Here is a 20,937-nt window from a genome sequence, read left to right on the forward strand (position 1 = left end):
CAAGGCAAAAGCGATCTCTCTCTCTCTCTCTCTCTCTTTTCTGCTGAAAAAAATAAAATAAAATAAAATAACAGAGCGGTTGTGTCTAGAATGTATTGGACGGTAGGCTGCGGTTATTTCCATTATCCAAATATGAGAGTTTGAAGGAATTTTTTTGCAGAAATCAAGAAAGTTTAACCATATCTAACTTCCTCGGCAAGAATGGAAGCCCTTCCGTCAAAAATAGAGGTCAAGAGAATGAGTACTACCAGAATGCATGGGAAATGTATGTAAAGCAGCAGAGAATGACAAAGTGAATGATAGTGAAGGCCAAAGTAAAGTGTGAAAGGAGTGTGATTGAATCTTTAAGAGAGAAAGGCATGGAAGGTGGCTGTGAATGGTACAAGTTCATGAGAGATGAGAATATGGCAGTGTTGGAGTGGAGAGTTTGAAGGTGAATGGTGAAGTTGTAAAAGAGAAGGAAGGAATGAGAGAGGCAATCAGACAGTTCTGGGAAGAAGTGGGTGGTGTAGGTGAGGTGTTTGGTGCGAGAGAAGGAATGCAGATGAACTGGATGAAAGGATCAGCAGGGAGGAGGTGGAGAAGTGTGTGAAAAGGTAGAAGAATGGGAAGGCAGCAGGGCCGGATGAAATACCATATGAGCTGTATAAGAATGGAGGTGATGTTGTGATTGACAGGATGACTGAGCTTTTTAACCAGGTGTGGGAGGAGGAGAGAGTGCCAAGAATGTGGAATGAATGCAGGGTGACTCTGCTGCATAAGGGCGGACACAAGAATAAGAATGAGTTGAAAAATTACAGGCCGATCGCGTTAGTCAATACAGTAAGCAAAGTGTTCAGTGCGGTGTTGAATGCCAGATTGTGTAAGTGGATTGAAAGAGCTGGAGTATTAGGTGAGAAGCAGAATGGTTTCCGTGCGGACAGGAGAGCTGAGGATAACATGTTTGTGGTGAATGGAATGATTGAGAAAAAAAAAAGGAGGATGGAGGTAAACTGTATTTGGGTTTTCTGGATATAGAGAAAGCTTATGATAGGGTGAATAGAGAAATGCTAGGTAGAGTCCTAGAAAAGATTGGGTTGAGTGCCAAGATAGTCAACATAGTGCGTAGCATGTATGTTGATACCAGAGCTAAGTACAGTTTAGGAGATATAGAAACAGACTGGGTGAGGAGTGAGAGAGGAGTTAGGCAAGGATGTATTTTGTCACCAACCCTTTTCAGCCTGTACACAGAGGAGTTAGCAGCCAGAATGAGAAGGATGAATGCAGGAGTGAGTGTGGGGAATGATAAGATAGGTGTGCTTCTTTATGCAGATGACGTAGTGGTTATGAATGAGTCAGCAGAGGAGCTGCAAAGTCTGCTGGATGTGGTTGATGGGTATGGAAGAGATTTTGGAGTTAGATTTAGTAGTGAGAAGAGTAAGGTGATGATTGTGAATAGGTCGGAGGATGAATGTAATGCAGCATGGAGGCTGGGAGAGAATGAGTTGAAGCAGGCACAAGAATACAAGTACTTAGGGATGTAGATGAGTCCGAATGGGTGTGAAAAGTCAAAGAATGAAAAAATAAGCTTGGTGAATCAGTGGGTGGGTCGTTTAGGAAGCGCGGCAAGGATGAAAGCAAGTAAGTATGACGTGCTGAGAGAAGTGTGGAAGAGTGTGGCCGTCCCCGATATAATGTATGGTATGGATGTGATTGCATGGAACGAGAGTGAAATTGACAAGTTAGAAGTGGGGCAGTGTAGAGTAGCTAGGCTGGCACTGAATGCACCGAGGTACACGGCAGTAGAAGCCTTAAGAGGGATATGGGATGGAGCTCTTTTAGGAAAGACTTATAAAAGCGACACTTAGGTACAAGATTAGGCTTGAGAGAATGGAAGATGCAAGAATAGCAAGGAAGGTGTATCTGTGGAGTGAAAGTGGAAGCAAATGGAGGAAAAGGTGTATGAGAATGACAGAGAGGAATGGTCTACAGGTTGGGTGGGCAGTGAGAATGGCTGGGGTGAATCAGAATGAGCTGGAATGGGTCGTGACAAGAGGAGGCAGAGTGGGAACAGAATGGGATGTGAGGAAGTGGAAGAGTGAGATAGACAGAGATGTGAAGAGTATGGGACTGAATGAATGGAGGAATGGGATGGAACGAAAGACTACTCTGGAATGGTACAAGGTGAAAGAGGCCCCGATGTATGAGAGGTGGTACGATGGAAGCCTGGGTGGTGATCTTCTCTTCAGAGCTAGGGCACAGTGTATGGATGTGAATGCAAGGAGTTACAGGTGGTCTGAGTCCCGCAGCAAAGTGTGCCAGATGTGTGACTCGGGAGAGGACGAGACGGTGGAGCATGTGATGCTGGAGTGTGTGAAGTATGCCAGAGACAGGTATGAGATGATGCAAGTGGTGTTGACTGAGTCAGGGCATAATAGGAACGAAAGAGTGGAAAAGACGGGGAGGGAGTGGATGGTGGTGCTGCTGGGACTGAGTAGAGAAACGAATGAAAGGATGATTGAGGCGGTGAAGGAGTTTCTGGAGAGACTGTGGCGTGCCAGATGTACAGACGGCTAGAGCAAAGGACCCTGTTTCCTTTTTCTTCTTCTTTTTTTTTCCTTTTTTTCTGTGTGCCTTTTTTTGTCATCTACAGGAGCTGCCGATCCAAAGGCCCGGCTCAGGAGTGATCCCGAGTCGCTTGTAGTATCAAGATCAAGATCAAGATATTTGTTTTGGGGAAGTTGGCGCGGCGCGGTCTGGACACTTTAGTTACCTTGCTGGAAACTAACTACATAATCTGCCTGCTACCAACATCTCTGTGGCATTAGAGGTTGTGGTACCACAGCTTGCAAGGCCTCAAAATATCAAACGAAATCCAGAATTGGTGTGGCGCTGAGACTTCTTTCAATGTAGATGATGAAGCAGCTCAAGACAAAACAACCCTTTTAGTCTCCATTGAAGTAGTGTGACGCTGTATTTCACCTGAACTGTGATACAAGAACAAAAAGACTCGTGGGGCGGTAAGTGTTGGAAGCCTTCGTGTTATCTACGTGTGTGTGTGTGTGTGTGTGTGTGTGTGTGTGTGTGTGTGTGTGTGTATTTACCTAATTGTATTTACCTAATTGTAACATACGGGAAAAGAGCTATGCTCGTGTTGTCCCGTCTCCATATCTATTAATGTCCAGCTTTTTCTTAAAATCATGAATATTCCTTGCGTTGACCACTTCCACGTCTAAACTATTCCATGCTTCCACCCTTCTATGAGGAAGCTATATTTTTCACATCTCTCCTATAAGTGGCCATTTTAGTTTTTCCCATGCCCTCTCGACATTCTTCCATTCCACATACACAGATCTTCCCTATCCATTTTTCCATGCCAATCATCACTCTGTATATTGCTATCAGGTCTCCCCTTTCTCTTCTGTTTTCCAGGGTTGGAAGTTGCATTCTTTTCAGTCTGTCTTCATAAGTCAAATCTCTTAAGTCAGGCACCATTTTCGTTGCAGCCCTCTGTACTTTCTCTAGTTTCCTTATGTGTTTCTTTAAGTTCGGAGCCCACTGTATTGTTGCATATTCAAGCCTCGGTCTTATCATTGCAGTAATTATTTTCTTCATCATTTCTTCATCTAGATATACGAACGCCACTCTTATGTTCCTCAATAAGTTCAATACTTCTCCAATTATTTTGTTTATATGTCTCTCTGGCGATAGGTCATTGGTAATTGTCACCCCAAGGTCTTTTTCTTCATGACTGGTTTTATGTCTTCATTTCCTATCTTGTACATACTCCTGATTCTTCTTTCACTCTTGCCAAACTCTATTTTCTTGCATTTTGTCGTGTTGAACTCCATTTGCCATGTACAGCTCCATTTCCATATTCTGTCCAAGTCTTCCTGGAGTAGTTCGCAATCTTTGTCACATCTCACTTTTCGTAACAATTTTGCATCGTCTGCAAATAGGCTCACATAACTGGACACCCCATCCACCATGTCATTTATGTAGACTGCGAACATTACTGGTGCCAACACTGATCCCTGTGGAACTCCACTCTCCACCAATCCCCATTCTGATGGTCTGTCCTTAATTATTGTTCTCATTTCTCTTCCTACCAAAAGTCTTCCATCCATTTTAGTAAACTGCCATGCACTCCTCCTACCATTTCAAGTTTCCAGATCAGTCTCTGGTGTGGTACCTTATCAAAGGCCTTTTTTAAATCCAGATATATTCCATCAGCCCAACCATCTCTTTCCTGTATTACATCTATCACCCTCGAATAGTAACATATCAGGTTTGTCGTGCATGAACGCCCTTTCCTAAAACCAAATTGACACTCACAAAGTATGTCATTTTCTCCAAGAAGTCTGTCCATCTAGTCTTCACCACCCTCTCACACATCTTAGCTACCACACTTGTAAGTGACACTGGTCTATAGTTCAATGGGTCTCTCTTGTTACCTGATTTATAGATTGGGACAATGTTAGCTCTTTTCCAGTCTTGGGGCACTACGCCTTCCCTTAATGAGGCATCAATTACTTCACAAACTTTTTCTGCCAATTGCTCCCTGCATTCTCTTAAAATCCATCCTGATACCCCATCAGGTCCCACAGCTTTTCTCACTTCTAAACTCCCCATCATGTTCTTGATCTCCTCCACAGTTACTTGAAACTCCTTCATAATCCCTTTCTGTTCCATTACCAGTGGTTTGTCAAAAGCAGTCTCCTTTGTGAATACCTTCCGAAAGCATCCATTCATAGCCTCTGCCATTTCCCTGGGATCTTCACTGTATACTCCATTTACTTCTAAACTTTCAATACTTTCTCTATTTTTGATGTTGTTGTTCACATGTCTGTAAAAAGCCTTGGTTGGTCTTTACATTTATCAATTATATCCTTTTCTTGTTTCTTTCTTTCTTCTCTTCTAATCAACACATATTCATTTCTTGCTCTTTTGTAACTTTCCCACTGCTTAATCCGTCTTTTCCTTCTCCACCTCTTCCATGCATCCTCTTTTCTTGTTCTAGCCTTTTCACATCTATCGTTAAACCAGTCCTGCTTTCCAACTTCTCTATGTTGTCTTATTGGTACAAATTTTTCTCACCTTCTTTGTATATTTTTATAAATTCCTTCCACTTTTCATTTGCTCCTTAGCACTCTTGAATTTCATCCAATTTGTCTCTTGAAAGAATTTCTTTAGGTTTCCAAAATCTGTCTTGGCATAATTCCATCTTCCCACTTTATATTCTTCATTTCTTCTAGATTTCTCTTCGTCTATCACCTTGAACTCCAAAACTGCATGATCACTCTTTGCTAAAGGGCACTCCACCCTCATCTCCTCAATGACCATTGGCTCTGTACTAAAGACCAAGTCCAGTCTTGACGATGCTCCCTCTCCTCCAAACCTAGTATCTTCTTTGACCCACTGAGTTAACACATTTTCCATTGCCAGTGTCAATAGTGTATTTCCCATGTTGTCTCTGATCCTTCCATTGACCAGTCCTCCCAACACACCTCTTTACAATTAAAATCTCCCATCATTATAGTTCGTTCACAGCCACCCAACATTTCTTCCAGACATGTTCCTGTATCACTTATCATTTCTTCATATTCCTGTACTGACCATGCATTTGTCTTAGGTGGTACGTACACCACTATGTAGTGCCTCTTTTTTCCTTCATTAGTTTCTGCTCTGATCTTTAGCACTTCTGCCTTTCCCATACCTTTTTCACTTGATCCACCTTTATATCTTTTTTAACCAGCAACATCACTCCTCCTCCCATCTTACCTACTCTATTTCTTTTCCAAACGTTATATTTCCCTTCTCCAACCTTCATCAGGTCTTCTCCCTCTCTCAGTTTTGTTTCAGTAAGACCCACAATATCTGGGTTCTTGTCCCTCAAGTAATCGTTGAGTTCTAAAATCCCCGATATCACTCCATTTATGTTGGAATACATTACATTTCGCTCATATGTAAGTTTCTTTAGTCCTGTGTGTGTGTGTGTTCTCTTTCAACACACACACATGTAGTAGATAGTTAGAATTTTTTTTTTCCTAATGTAGGAGAGAGGGTCAGCCAAGAGCAAAAAAAAAAAAAAAAGATACAAAAGAGGCCCACTTGGTGTTGGTTCTCTAGAAGAAAGAAAAGCGTTATTCAAAATTAGGGAGCAAAGGTCTTGATATCTCTCTCTTAAAAGAAGACAAGTCATAGAAAATCGGAAATACAGAAGCAGGTAGGGAGTTCCAGAGTTTACCAGAGAAAGGTATGAATGATTGAGAGTGCAGGTTAACTCTTGCATTAGAAAGGTGGACAGAATAGGGATGAGAGGAAGAAGAAAGCCTTGTGCAGTGAGGCTGAGGGGAGGCATGCAATTAGTATGTAAATAACAATAAAAGATAAAAACCGCGATACTCGCCGATTTTATGGTAAAGGACCAGTACAACTCTGGCATCTTATTTTTCAACTGTTTTCTACCAGACCTTCACAAAACCCAATATGATAGGCTAATATAAAGTGGCAGAAAAATGCCACCAAACCCCCACCCCCAACAAGCTTGAGGACCTGTGGGAATGTGGGAGATTTTTGGGTAGGGTGAGACAAAATTTATTAATTACCAGGAAGTAAATTATCAGGGTATGTTACATTACGGCAAGTTAGATAAGGTATGGGCAAACTACGGTCTACCAAATGAAGGCTAGTAAATTTGAAAGAGAAAGTTAATAAACAATGCCAAAAATTATTATGAGCATTTCATTTTCTGCCCGCAGATGTGCATAAGTGTTGGAGAGTGACTTTTCTTTGAAAACCTTTTATCTTCTATTTCAAATAAAGATAATTTTGGGTCAGTTTTGTATGTGGCTGTATAAGATTGTTATTTTTTTAATGTGATCCGAGCACTGAAAAGTTTGCCCACCACTGGGTTAGATTATGTAAAGCACGGTATTGATTTTTCTGCCATGGCATACGATAATGATTTTTCTTCTGATATAGTGAAATTTTCATTAGATTGCTTGTGCTGTTGTTATTGCAGAATGTGCTTTCCTGTTGCATATGATTGTGATTTAATTTACCTCAACCAGAAACCCACATTCCCACAGGTTGTTGTAGGTAAAGGGTTAGTGGTGCTTCTCTGCCATTTTATGTTATTGTTCTCCTTTATGCTTAAGACAAACTCTTTAAATGAAATATTTATTTGTATTTATAATTAATTTTGTAAATGTAATGTTGAAAATAGTCAGACAATGTTAGTTTCTCTTGACTAGGATCTCATGGATACATCAAGCTTTTCCTGAATATTAATGTTTCTAATTGATCCTTCATGTAATATATTCTCAGGTTTCCTCAAATCTGGATGAGTTTAATGAAGCATACATTATGATCTCATGTGGAGATGCACAAGATTTTGTGCCTTTTGGACGTGACTATCTGGAGCACCATCCTGGGGAGGTTGGTCTGCCTCCTCCACGGCCCAGCCAGGTGCCTCCTCACATTGACCTCCTGAGACAGTTGGACACAGTCTCCATTAATGGCTCAAAGGTATTTTCACTATGGCATATCTTCAGTTCGACTATACAAAGGTATTTTATTAGTTTACTAATGATTCTTTGGTGTTATTAATCAGGAACTCGGGAAGTTACTTCATGTCTATTATCTTCAGGAATGGTGGGATGTACGCCACAGCAAAGATGGATTGACGGAGGAAGAGCTTTATGTCAGTGGGTCAAGAGTTGTGTGGTCACGAGGCCAAGCGGGACGAATTGGGTCTCGCCAGGTTGTCAAGTGTATGACATGTGACTCCACAGTAGTACATGCTATGTTTGCTACGTTTTACACCTATCCTGACCAACCACCTTTGCTAGGAGAACCTGTTCCTGAAGAACCTACTGGTAAATTATATGCATATGGTCTGTTGTGCAGAGTAACAGTAGGATTATGATAATGACACTTTTTAATCCAGTTATGAAAAAGATTAAAATAGAAACCTTAAAAAATATTTTATCATAGGCTAGAGAGAAAAATATAATGAAATAAAAATAAGAAAACATATTTTGAATTCTAAGCGGAAGCTTTATTTTTGGATTCCATCTTTCTTAAAGTCCTCTCACATCTTGGATTTGAACGCTACTAGTAGTATCTTCAACTTGAGATGCACAGGTAGATAACATAAGAAGCAATGTTGGAGAGCAGGACACATGGTCTTTCTTAGTAACTCTGTTCATAGCAAAACATATTTGGGAAAGGTACAAAGAACATTGCCAGATAGTTGTCTTGATACCCCTACAAAGTATGTTACTCAACTCATGTCCAGTATCTGTTGTTGAATTACATTATGAAGATAATGAAGAACTGCTTGATATTATTTAAAACACTGAAGATATGCATAATGAGTATGAGTAGGTACTGAATATTGACAAATTACAAAACCACTGTAATTCAGTTTTGGATCCTTCATTGTGGATGTAGCACTACATGCTAATATAAATCTTCTGCATTCCAAATAATTTTCTTCTTTATGATCTGAATCCTAGTGAGATATTATGAATGTTAGATAGAGACCAGTGATTCCATTACTGTCATTCTTAAAGTGATAAGAGGAAGTTTTCAGTTGCATTTTCCCTTTTCTGTTATAAATTGTAGATTTTTAACTTGTATGTAACAGCATTAATTTCTGGTACATAATAGACATCTTTATGATATATTATGTATACAACCCATTACATAGATAGCTTTTTTTTTATTTCTTGGGTATAGGTGATGCTCTTCCTAGTATCTGTATTGTGGAGAATGACTGCCTCACCATCATTACTGAAGATGGAGATGACTATTCTGTAGCTCTTCCATTCCCGGTAAGTATTGTCTGTTTGGTGCAGCGTCATCATCAACCTTTACTAACTCTTCGCCCTGGCTAGTTTCATAACGTGACTTTTCATTATCCCTTTGATCTTAAATAGCTTTACTTCAGCCACCAACAGGATGTATCACATATCCTAGGAAATCTCTTAATCACACCTATACCTCCTATTTTAAGATAATTCCAATATACTGTACAATGTACATACTATAACTGCATTCAAGGAAAATTATAGGATTTGTTGTGAAATCCGAACCTCTGCAGAAGAGGATTAACTCTTATGATATAATGTTATCTTGTGCCAGGTAAGGAAAGTGTGGCCAGTCAAGTATGGAATCCTGCTAGAGCGTCAGGTGATGGCCTCAGAGATTGCCTCTCAGAAGCAAGAGGCTGAAAGTTTGCCAACATTTTATAGTTTACTTCACCCACTGGATGAAATAAATCCCTTGCTCTACAGAGCAGGTAAGTCACTTTTACTTCTGAGCAGCCAGTCACAGGTTAGATTCAAAACATTGGAAGAAGTTAATGAGATGTCTTTTAGTTTCTCTTTATTCTTCATACATTGCTAAACTGTCAATTTTTTTTTATTTATCTATTTGTTTATGTATTAGGACTTCATTTTGTGGCAGTTCATAATTAAGAAAATTGAAAAAAATCCTAAAATTGTTAGAAAATACAAACATTCAATTATATACAGTTAAAAATTGTATTTCTTTCTTTCACTTTTTCCAGTCTTGATAAATTAAGAATATGAAACCTCATACAGTCAACCCTCGGCTTTCGCGACTTTGGCTATCGCGTTTTATTGCTATCGCGCACCCATGAAAAGCTGCTAAAATTTCATTATCGCGACCTCAGATGCCTGCTATCATGCGCCCCGCCATGACGTCATGGAATATCTGAGCGCTCATTGGCCAAAACCGCCTTTCCGCCAAGATCAATTCGGCTATCGCGTTTTCGGCTATGGCGCGGCTATTTCGGCCCCAACTGGGCGCGATAGCCGAGGGTTAAGTGTACTTTATTCTTAAGATCAAGTCACTAACTCAAAATATATACGACATGTTTTATTTCAGGCTTCAGTGGTTCATCTCATCCTTCTTATATGAGTGACCTAGCACAGCAGGCTGTGTTCATGTCTCAGGACCCGTCCATTTGTATTCTTTACAATTCTGTCAATAATAGTCACACCATATGGAAAATAAGAAGGGCCAAGACTGAGGTAAATATGATTCATCTTAATCTATCATATTTAATATATGTGTGTGTGTGTGTGTGGTCCACACTGAATGTATAAGATCTAATGTAATAAATGAGGACTTTGCTTGAAATATGATTTTATTAGAATGATTTTGTTTCAGGAAAACAACCTCATATTCCAAAGTGGAGTTCAACCCAGCCTTAGCAATACACCTATCACATCTCTGCTGTCCAGTGCTGGCTCCTACACTCAACTACACTCCTACTCACACTCTCATTCATTCTCCCAGAATCACTCCAACATGACATCCCCTACTACTCAGGTGCCTGTACACACTCCAACTCCTGCCACTTCTCGCACCAGAACATTATTTCCCAATCCAATGATCACACCTAAGCTCCAACATTCTCAAACAGCCAGAAGTCACATGGCAACACTGAGGTGAGAATTTGATTCTTGAAAAATTATTGGTTTTATCATCTTTTATAATTTTTCATTCAAAGTATGGGTTAATCATGACAAATTTTACAGTCTATTTATATATCCCTGTTTTGATTTTACAGCCGAACCCAGTCACCATCAGTGTTTGGTGGACAGCATATGCGACTTGCCGTGAGTCCCTCCCCCTGTCGCTCCCCTGGTCATCGTACCTCCCGAACATCACAGCTGACATTTCTGAATGAAACGCTAATTGAGCCAGAGCCTCTTGTGCCAGACATTTGCCTTGATCACTTGTGGACAGATCATTCTCTTGGTCGAGCCACTAGGGCATTCCTGACGGAAGATCATGTTGAACAGAAATATCTTTGCTTGATGCTTTCACAAGCAGGAATACTACGTTGCATCAAGTATGATTACACAAATGATCAATCAAGTTTAATCTTTGGCTCTGTCTCCTCAATACCAGCTAAAGATGCTCGTCCTTTGAGAGCATTGAAAATGATGATAGTTGTTGACAGTAATAACAGTTTGCTGCTTTATACAGGAACTGTTCATGTAAGTCGCATTAATATCAGTGGATTACCTGCATTCAATTCATCTTTATTTAAGGACTTTTCCTCGCTCAACATATCTTCACATCTCCAAAGCCCTGCTACAACACCACTGCGAAGGTCAGGTCTTCTAACCTCAAGCCGGCCACCTTCATCAGCTGATGCAAAGTTTGATGTTGGACTATCACCAGTTGTGACTGAGAAAATGCACATTGAGTCTTCCTTTGCTGAGGATCCTGGTTTGCCACTTTCTTCTGCCATCGTTGCTCTCAGGGATGCAGCAGATACTCGAATAACTCTTGAACATGCTAATGGGAATCTGTACAGAATAACTCTTCCAGAAATGACATCTTCTCCACTTGTAAGGCATTCCCTTGCTGCATTGAAGTTCATACTGCCATTGGATGCAGCACTTCAGTTGATCAACAAGTGGTATGCAACAAGGAATGCACCAGGATCAGATGATTTTTCTCCTCAGGGTGAATGGATTTTATTTTCAATGATGATGTTATCCATGATAGGATATGACACTGATAAGCTTGCTTTAACTTATCCAGTTGAAACATCAGATGCATTTAGTCCTTTGGTTGCATCAAAGAAGTTTCGAGCTGCAGATAGTGGCTCTGATAATGACTGGGAATATATCTTGTCTTCTCCTTTACATGTTGCTGCTGGGAGCAGTCTTAGTGAAATGCTGGGCCTACAGAAAGTAGGTGTTGTACAGAAGCAGCAGGAAGTTAGCAGGGGAACAGTCAATGTTAATGCACCTCTATTTTCATATCTACCATCCATACACTTTACCCTTCATTTAGTGTATGAAGACTTCAAGTTAAATTCTCTACATTGGGAGTTCTGCAACCTTCTTGTCCCTTGTCTTGATCAGCTTGCAGCAGACCTTAGAGCCCCACATTACCTCCATCATTACTGGAGAGATTTTCCTACTGTGTGTCCTTTACAAGGACCTCATCCTCAAGTTCCACTGACAGAATCACTAAAACTTGTGCGGCCAGCATATGTTACTCAACAACCACCACAAGTGTTGAAACATTTGTATGATATCATGGAAGGTGCAGAACTCCAACCTTTCCCTTGTATTCCTCATGTATGCACAACTACCAAGAACCTTGTTTTATTGTATTCAGTTGCAGCTGCTGATTGTCATTTACAAGATATACCTGTGGAAAGATTCTTGAACTGCATCATTCCAAACAATCACAAATCTTATGCTCCAACTTTTCTTCCTCTGAGCATTACCCAGAATACTGATACAACACCAAATATTCATGAAAAAATAGTACTTCTAACTGATGAACTGGGCTTAACAGTAAGGGATATTCAACTCCTATCACCAGGAGTGTCACTTCTTTTAATGAATGCTCAACACATGTGTCGAATGTGGCCCCCTGAAAATTGGTCAGCCTCTGCCTACAATCTTATTCATAGACCTGACTTGGTAGCACAGAGGGATACTGCTGCTAAAAATGAAGACACTGACAATGGGAGGCTGAAAGATCCCTTTAACATTAAAGTACGGTGTCATCGTGAACAGGATTTAGCACAAGAAGTGAAAAAGACTAATAATTTGTCAAAAGAGGATGAAGATGGCATGGAGACCCTGGATACAGACATGCTGGCTCTCAGATGGGTCGAAGACCAGAGAATAACTGAGGTTCGGCGTATGCTTTGTTCCTCCAAAGCAGTGACCATCAACATTGTACAACGACCAGAGGTATCTGATCATGATTTCCTAGAAGAACAAGAGCGACATTTGTATGCTCTTTGTATCAGAACTATGGCACTGCCTGTTGGACGAGGAATGTTCACTTTGTGTACTTCTGCACCAGTAATTACAGAAACTCTTCCAATACCTAAACTCAACCTTTCAGGTAAAGCTCCCCCAAGAGGCACAACAATTGATCTCTCAAATATTGAAGTACCTCCAAATATGGACATGTGGCCACATTTTCACAATGGTGTTGCAGCAGGACTCAAGATTGCACCTAATTGTGGAGAAATTGACTCCACCTGGATTGTGTACAACAAACCAAAAGGATCTCTCGACAGCCCAACGGAGCATGCAGGATTCCTAATGGCACTTGGACTCACAGGGCATCTCCGGAACCTGGTGACTGTCAATATGCATGACTATTTAGCTCGTGGCCAAGAAATGACATGTGTCGGGCTCTTGCTGGGTATGTCAGTAGCCAAGAGAGGAACAATGGACATTCAAACCACTAAACTCCTTAGTGTCCACTTAGAATGTCTCTTGCCTCCAACATCAACAGAATTAGATGTACCACATACAGTTCAGGTTAGTAAGCCCATGTTCTTTTACAAGATATTTAATTTTAGTTGCAGTGTACTGGCTTTTTTAATGTTGACACATATTCAAGTGATAGAATTTATTTAATGGCAAAATGGAAATGAGAAGGATTAGATGGATATGTTGTGTATCCCTGAACAACCTGTGATCACGGATAGTAAAATGAGTGAAAGGAATAAAAATTGAATTCTTTGGTGTGGTGATGAAAAGAAATAGACTGAAGTTGTTTGAACATATTGAAAGAATGGTGGAATAAGATGAAAAGAATCAGAGATCTGAATAAAGATAGTAGAGATTTTAGAGATATGAACAAAAACCTTCAATACTGTGACCTTAGAGGTTATGCAACTTGATGATGTACAGTTGCGGCCTGTAAACTCCTTGCCAGTCTTAGCCCATATATTTTCCAGTAGCGATATCTGGCACATCCACACCAGGTGAAGGCTTCTGGTTCCCTTGGATTGGTTAAACTCCCTCAAAAACTAAGCCTTAAAGCTCCACCCACTTGACCCTCCCCTCCTGGTCCATGCCCTGTCCCTCCCCATGACCTCAGAATGTCACCACTCCATTGTGTGTGTGTGTGTGTGTGTGTGTGTGTGCGTGCGTGCGTGTGTGTGTGTGTGTGTGTGTGTGTGTGTGTGTGTCTGATCTTTATTTTTATTTAATTTTCTCAATTCACGTAGCAAATGTAGCATAGCAATCTCTCTGATCTTCCTCTTCCTCCTCCTCCCCCTCCTCCTCCTCTTCCTCCTCCTCCTCCTCCTTCAATACTGTGACCTTAGAGGTTATGCAACTTGATGATGTACTTTACATGTACAAATTTGTGAATCCATTCAAGAGTATGATGATGATTTTGTTTGTATGTTTATGTTGATACTACATAGAACTATTCCCACAGGTTGCAGCCATCATAGGTGTTGGTTTAGTGTATCAGGACACAGCCCACCGCCACATAGCTGAAGTCTTGATGCAGGAAATAGGTCGTCCTCCAGGGCCTGAAATGGAAAATTCAAATGACCGGGAATCCTACTCATTGGCAGCTGGATTAGCACTTGGCCTTGTGATGTTTGGAAGAGGTGGAGAGGCAGCAGGTTTTACAGATCTTAATATTGCTGGAGAGCTCTATCACTACATAGAAGGTGGCCATAAGAAGCCATTATTTGGCATACACAGGGACAAGTATAAGTCACCCAGCTACCAGATAAAGGTTTGTTATATATGAATATTGTAAGTAGAAATATACTTTTTATATCACATTTTCAGATATTATAAAAAGTTTAAAGAATAGTATCTATAACTAAGTGGAATTGTTATTATAAAGAAGTTCATGACATTCAGTTGCCTACAATATAATCTAAAGACTGTATTCAGAAATAATGTCAGTCAGTAATATTTTTTGATGAACAGGAAGGAGAGTGTGTGAACATCGATGTCACTGCCCCAGGAGCCACCTTGGCTCTAGGGATGATATATTTTCAAACAAATAACCGTGCCATTGCTGAATGGATGGTTGCACCAAACACACCTTATCTGTTGGATCAGGTGAGCCTTCTTTATAAATTTTGTATAATTGTTTGTCTTATTCATATGTTTAATCTGTCTGTCTGTCTTCCCTTTATTCTCTAACCCAAAGTGTGTATTCATCAATATTCATTATTTGTGTGAATAGTAATTCAATGCCATTCTATGGTGAAGTGATATATATATATATATATATATATATATATATATATATATATATATATATATATATATATATATATATATATATATATATATATATATGTTAAATATAAGTAGTTGGTATGTATTCCTGTTAATTCTAGGTAGTGGTGAAATGATGTGCATCTCCTTGAGAGGAGGATATTAATAAATATTGAAATGTAAATGTCACTCTCAAAGTAAAGATTACAGTACTGTCGAAGTTGCTCGTAACCCATAAAATGACTCCCAAAGTTGCAAGTTTGCTGCTGGAAGTGCTCTCAAAGTGCATGAAAGGTAAAAGTACCTCAGAGGGATTTTTAGATGAATTAGGAGTGAAGTTTGTTTTGTCATTGAAGGCAGAATATATGTGTACACATTTTTTTCTGCTACAAAAGGAAAATGATTTTTTTTTTAATAATGTATTCATATAATCCACATGATTCAATGTCCTGATGACCAGATAGAGAACCTCCTTTCAAATACCTTAAGCTCACAACTCTTTTCACACTTTTACCACTTAAATGTGACTTTCCTTGTCTGTCCCTTTAGAAATTTAGACTTCAAATTAGGTTCCAATTTCTTTTATTAGGTACGGCCTGACTTTCTGCTACTGCGAACAGTAGCTTTGGGCCTCATCATGTGGGATGAAGTGGTGCCCAGTGCTGAATGGATAGAGAGTCATGTTCCACCCTCAGTTTTGACTCATATTCATCGTGGAGGAAACCAGTCTACTCCTGGTATAGATTATGAATCAATGCATCAGGTTAGTGTTCTGCTGTAAACTCTTTATTTTCCATTGATGCAGATATGAATATAAAAATGATAGATATTTCAGAAAATTTGAGGACTATGTACAATTTAGAAAGATGAATTTTATAATATACTTCATGTGTTCATGTAATTTATTCCTCAGGCTTTCTACAACATACTGGCTGGTTCTTGCATGGTCATAGGGTTGAAATTTGCTGGATCTGCCAATAATGAAGCCTTCCAGATACTGTGGAAGTACACACGCATGTTTACCAACTTCACAAAGAGGTATGTAGCTGTATTTTTCACCTCAATTATGGTAGATGTAAACAGTACATTATATCTGTACTTACTGTCCTTAAGGTATGGAGTTTAAAGATATGTATAGCTTTCATAGAAGATATTGAGCACAGAAGGACTGAAATTTTATTATGAAAACTTTATATTCCATGAAAAAATAAAGTAGAAGCAATATTTAATAATGATTTCATTGTTGTTGTTATTAATGTTATTATATTATTACCATTATTGTTATTATTATCATTACTGTTATTATGATCTTAAGATATGTTTCTTATAGATTTGATTTTATTGATTGATTGTAGGAGTGTAGCTGAATTGGCCGGAAAATCCACCATAGAGACTTGTTTGAATGTTATCCTGTTGAGCTTGTCTATGGTGATGGCTGGCACGGGGGACCTGGATGTGCTACGTATTGTGCGTTATCTCCGCTCCAGAGTGGGTCCCTCAAACTCAACGGTGGGGTGAGTTAATCATTATCATCATCATTCTTTTAATGTACTTACTTTTCTTAATGGGATTGTAGATGGTCCCTTCTCCGGCATTCATCCATCTCTTATCTTCTAGGTCCTTGTTGGTCTAACTCCAATGGCAATACCTTGAATATATTAATTTTAGTGTATGAGATTGAGAATGTTTTTATTAAAAGTACCCTTTTTATTACAGGTATGGCTCCCATTTGACCATCCACATGGCTCTTGGATTCCTGTTCCTAGGTGGTGGTCGCTTCTCCTTGTCCACTTCCAATATGGCCATTGCTGCTCTCCTCATTGCTTGCTTCCCAAAGTTCCCAACACACTCCAATGATAACCGCTACCATTTGCAGGTGAATCTTGTTTCTCAGGAAGAAAGATCTCGCTGATAATATCATATAGTTGATTTTTGTGACTTTTAGAAGACTAGTGTGTTGCGTTGTAGTGATTATTGCTATAGAGACCTGAGGTGTGCATGGTATCTAATAACCTCTGCCTAATCCATGCTGTCATCCACGCAATACTACTTGCAATAGTATTGTATGCACCTCAATAAAACCTTGATTCTCAAAAATAAATTATTTGAAGTTGTTTGAAAAAATTATAAGAAACAAAATCTCTTAGATGACATTTGTATTTGTTTTTTGAGTGCCTCTGTGACTGATGCTCTCCACATCATTCTCATCATTCCTTACCATGAACAAGATATTTATGGTAATGAACTGGGAGGATGCAAGTTGACATAAAAGAATATGCTGATTATTATTGTTTTTGATGCATTTCAATTGAAATGGCTTAAGATCAAGGATAAAAATATTTTTGAAAGCATTAGAAGAAGGAAAGTTGATATACAACACTTTCAGTAGTCAGACACATAACAGCCAAAATCTTGTCTGATAGAGTGGAAAGCCAGTTAACATTTCATTATTCTCTTGAGAGTGTAAAATCTGACAAGGCATGACAGGTAGAGCAGCATAAACACATTTGAATGAATAATATAATAGAGGAAGTAAGGAAGAGTATGGAAGGTTTATAGTATAGAGGAGTGGATTTTGTGAGGATATGTGCAAGATGTAGAATTGGTTAATGAAGTATGCTTTTGTGTTTTTTGTAATTGTATAAATGAAGCTATGGTTATTCACTTATTTATATTCTCTTTGAATTCCTATTTGCAGATTTAAATCCAACACGTTTTAATAAAAATCCATGACTTTCCAGGCATTGCGGCACTTGTATGTCTTGGCAGCAGAACCAAGACTTTTGATGCCAATTGATGTGGACACAGGGAGACTTTGTCAAGTCAGTGTCACTGTTAGGTATGTAACGAATTAATTGTAAGATGCATTTCATCTGCAATAATTGTTAATGTATCAATTTTACTATAGTTTTCTGCATTCTAGATTCAATAACACCAAGCAGTACAAGAATCAGTCATATGAGGCCTTGGCACCACTGATGCTGCCTGAACTCTCCAAACTGTCTGAGATTATCATTGAAGGAGATGCCAGTGACCACCGATATTGGCCTGTCAGGTGAATATTTATGAATTTGTCCTTTGTTTCTAAAATGAATGGTAGGATCAATGTGAATGTTTGCATGTCTTTTGTTAAAAGATAATAATTATAATGAATAAATTAAATTCTATTATATATCTAAACCCAAATTCAGCAGAAGTATTGATCATGTATCAAATAATACTCATTTAAGTAAAAGTTTTAGGGAAAAGAAAAAAATTAATGAAATATGAATTTATAGATTTTCAAATGGCAACAAGTCATGGAATATCCTGGAAGCACTACTGAGGTGTGGTGATGGGCTTGCTGTCAAACTAAAGGATGGCCGGTATCCCTATGGTGCTGCTCCCTCAGGACTTCAGGTCAAGTTGGCTCACCTCCTCACCCAGGATGACTCTGCTCGCTGGACTATTAAGGCAAGTCAAGGTTACTCCTCTGTCATCATCATTACTATTCTCCCATTTTCTTTTTACATCATCCTTATTCTTTATTATTATAAAGTAACATGCAACAAAAACGTATCTAGAGTCTCAACATACCACATTTGCCCTGAACATATCTTGTTGTGGCATTGTAGGCCTCCCATCAGAAAACTTTTCCATACACTGATATATGTTTGAAACCTAACTAAAACAGATGCCCACTACAGACTACCAACTTTGTACCATAACTAGATATTTGCACGTAAGCATTGCCTTACGTTGCCAATAATATTCTATCACATCACAATGTAAAAAAATGAAGCATATACATGAATCTAATTTTTCTGCAGAGTTCTGTATTAGAAGAAGTGAGTGGATGTTCAGCAAGGCTTGTTCACAGTATGGTTGGTGGGGCATTACCTGCCAGCTCACCTGTCAGCAAGGGCTCATCAAGTGTGTCTACACCAGAACCATCAAAGGTGGATGATGGCGATGCAGCTTTTACACAGGCACTTGTTACCATTATATATGATTATTTATCAGTAGGGAAACCTCAGGCAATAACCAACTGGCTTGCTGCACTCCAAGTAAGTATACAAATTACCAATTTCAGCACAGTATGAGTGAACCATCAAATATTTAATTGTGATACCACCTTTCAGTTACTAAAGTATAATGTATAACATGTAAATGTTTCATCAACATTGTTGCACTCTATGTGACTTAAATTCCATTGTACTTCAGGGTGTGAGAAGAATCTCCAATTTAAGTCAGCGAGCCGGTCTATTGCTGTGGCATGTAAAGCTGATAGTTCGAGCAGCACACTTTATGCACAACCTTAATAAAGAAAACAGAGATTGCTCTTCTCATCTTGAAAACATCTCAAAGGGGAAAACCAGGCCTCTTGTTTCTGCTGAACAAGCTTTGTCACTGAGCAAGCGGTTGGAACTCGTTATTGATACATGGCTTGAAGGTGAATACATTCTTTTTGAGTTATTTCACTTGTTCACAGTTTTGATCAGGAGAGAAGGAATTACTTAGGAACAGCCCTTTCAATATCAAAGCAAAAAACAATTAACAGTGAATTGACTTTGCTGGGCACTTGACATGTGATGCAGATATTTTTATTTCATCATATAACTGGCAGATAACTTATTTAAGTATCAATTTCACAAAAAAAAAAAAAAAAAAAAAAAAGAATTTTGTATAATGTGTAATGGGAGATGAAATTTGTAAAAGCAGTATTATATTAAATAATCTTGTAACTTATGGATTATGCAACATGCAAATTAAGATTTTCTTCTCATTGGATATAACTAAATTTGCAAATTAAAAAAAGTATATAAAATTAAGAGAACCACTACCTATGTTTAGATTTTACTCAACATAATTTAGAAATGAAAATTTAGTTTAGTTTATCTTTGAAATAAATGCTTTGCAGAGACACAAGAGGAGGTGGTGCGATACCTGAAGGGAGATACTGACAGGCAGTACTCTGCCAAGTGTGCTTTTACACTTGTAATGCTTCATCTTCCTGCATTTACTGACCTACCATCTACTAGAGGTAAGGTCACATTATAGTTGTTGTTGAGCCAAACCTTGTGCTCATTAGGAAGACTATTTCAACAGTGCTTGTCACTATCATTACTATTTCTACTGCCTCAGATGCTCCTATACAAAATGAAAGTGTAAAGTAGAAAAATGTAGCAATTAAGTTCAGCAATAAAGTGAAACCTTGAGAGTGTAATGAATAAGTTAAATTCAGTGAAATCTCAGATTTCAATTAATCTATCACTGCACAACTTGTAACAGCAAGTAAAGTACTAATGGTGAAAATCTGCCACTCTTATCTTTGATTTGATTATCACCACTACCTCCTTTCTTATATTCAACTAAACAGTACATGAATATTTGTAGTGTTACACTAATAATGTTTCTTCTATGTGTCTTCTTTTTTTTTTTCAGATTACTTGGATCCTCTTCCTTTGATTGCTGTTTTGAGGAAAGCTCAAGTGCAGCCTGCTGCTGTGTCATCTCTTGTGAAGATACTTTTCAATTCTCAGTGAGAAATTGGTGCAATATTGAAATTCCTTTTATATTCATGACAATTTTATCATATAAAACAAATATCAGATGTTGCTATCTTAAGAAACATAAACACAACCTATATAACAGGTTGATTTTCATTGAACACCTTTACTATAGAAAGTGCCACAGAAAAGCTGTCTTTCATTGTTTATGCAACACTAAGCATGAAAAATCATTTGTATCATCAATGTAATATGTTTTATATGCATATCTTGCACTATCTATATTTAATACAGTTTTGGCGAGTAATAAATCCTTGCTAAAATGTGCAAGTTATTATTGCGCCAAATAATATACAACATTTACAATTTTGAAAGTATCTGGAACTCAAAAATTACTGGTCTAGATT

General features: G+C 38.6%; 1 protein-coding gene across 1 annotated transcript; it reads left to right on the forward strand.

Moving 5' to 3' along the window:
* Positions 1-2,707: 2,707 nt before the first annotated feature.
* Positions 2,708-20,853, forward strand: LOC123503606 (anaphase-promoting complex subunit 1-like). The gene is made up of 21 exons (XM_045253513.1): positions 2,708-2,999; positions 7,309-7,509; positions 7,631-7,859; positions 8,725-8,819; positions 9,130-9,286; positions 9,898-10,043; positions 10,183-10,463; positions 10,586-13,325; positions 14,236-14,544; positions 14,745-14,879; positions 15,631-15,804; positions 15,955-16,079; positions 16,397-16,555; positions 16,758-16,917; positions 17,783-17,880; positions 17,965-18,096; positions 18,320-18,494; positions 18,851-19,087; positions 19,245-19,473; positions 19,942-20,064; positions 20,466-20,853. The coding sequence occupies exons 2-21, from the start codon at positions 7,348-7,350 to the stop codon at positions 20,564-20,566; spliced, it is 5,967 nt and encodes a 1,988-aa protein (XP_045109448.1). The 5' UTR covers positions 2,708-2,999; positions 7,309-7,347; the 3' UTR covers positions 20,567-20,853.
* Positions 20,854-20,937: the final 84 nt, after the last annotated feature.

This window comes from Portunus trituberculatus, chromosome 14 (assembly GCF_017591435.1).
Source record: "Portunus trituberculatus isolate SZX2019 chromosome 14, ASM1759143v1, whole genome shotgun sequence".
Lineage (NCBI taxonomy): Eukaryota > Metazoa > Arthropoda > Malacostraca > Decapoda > Portunidae > Portunus > Portunus trituberculatus.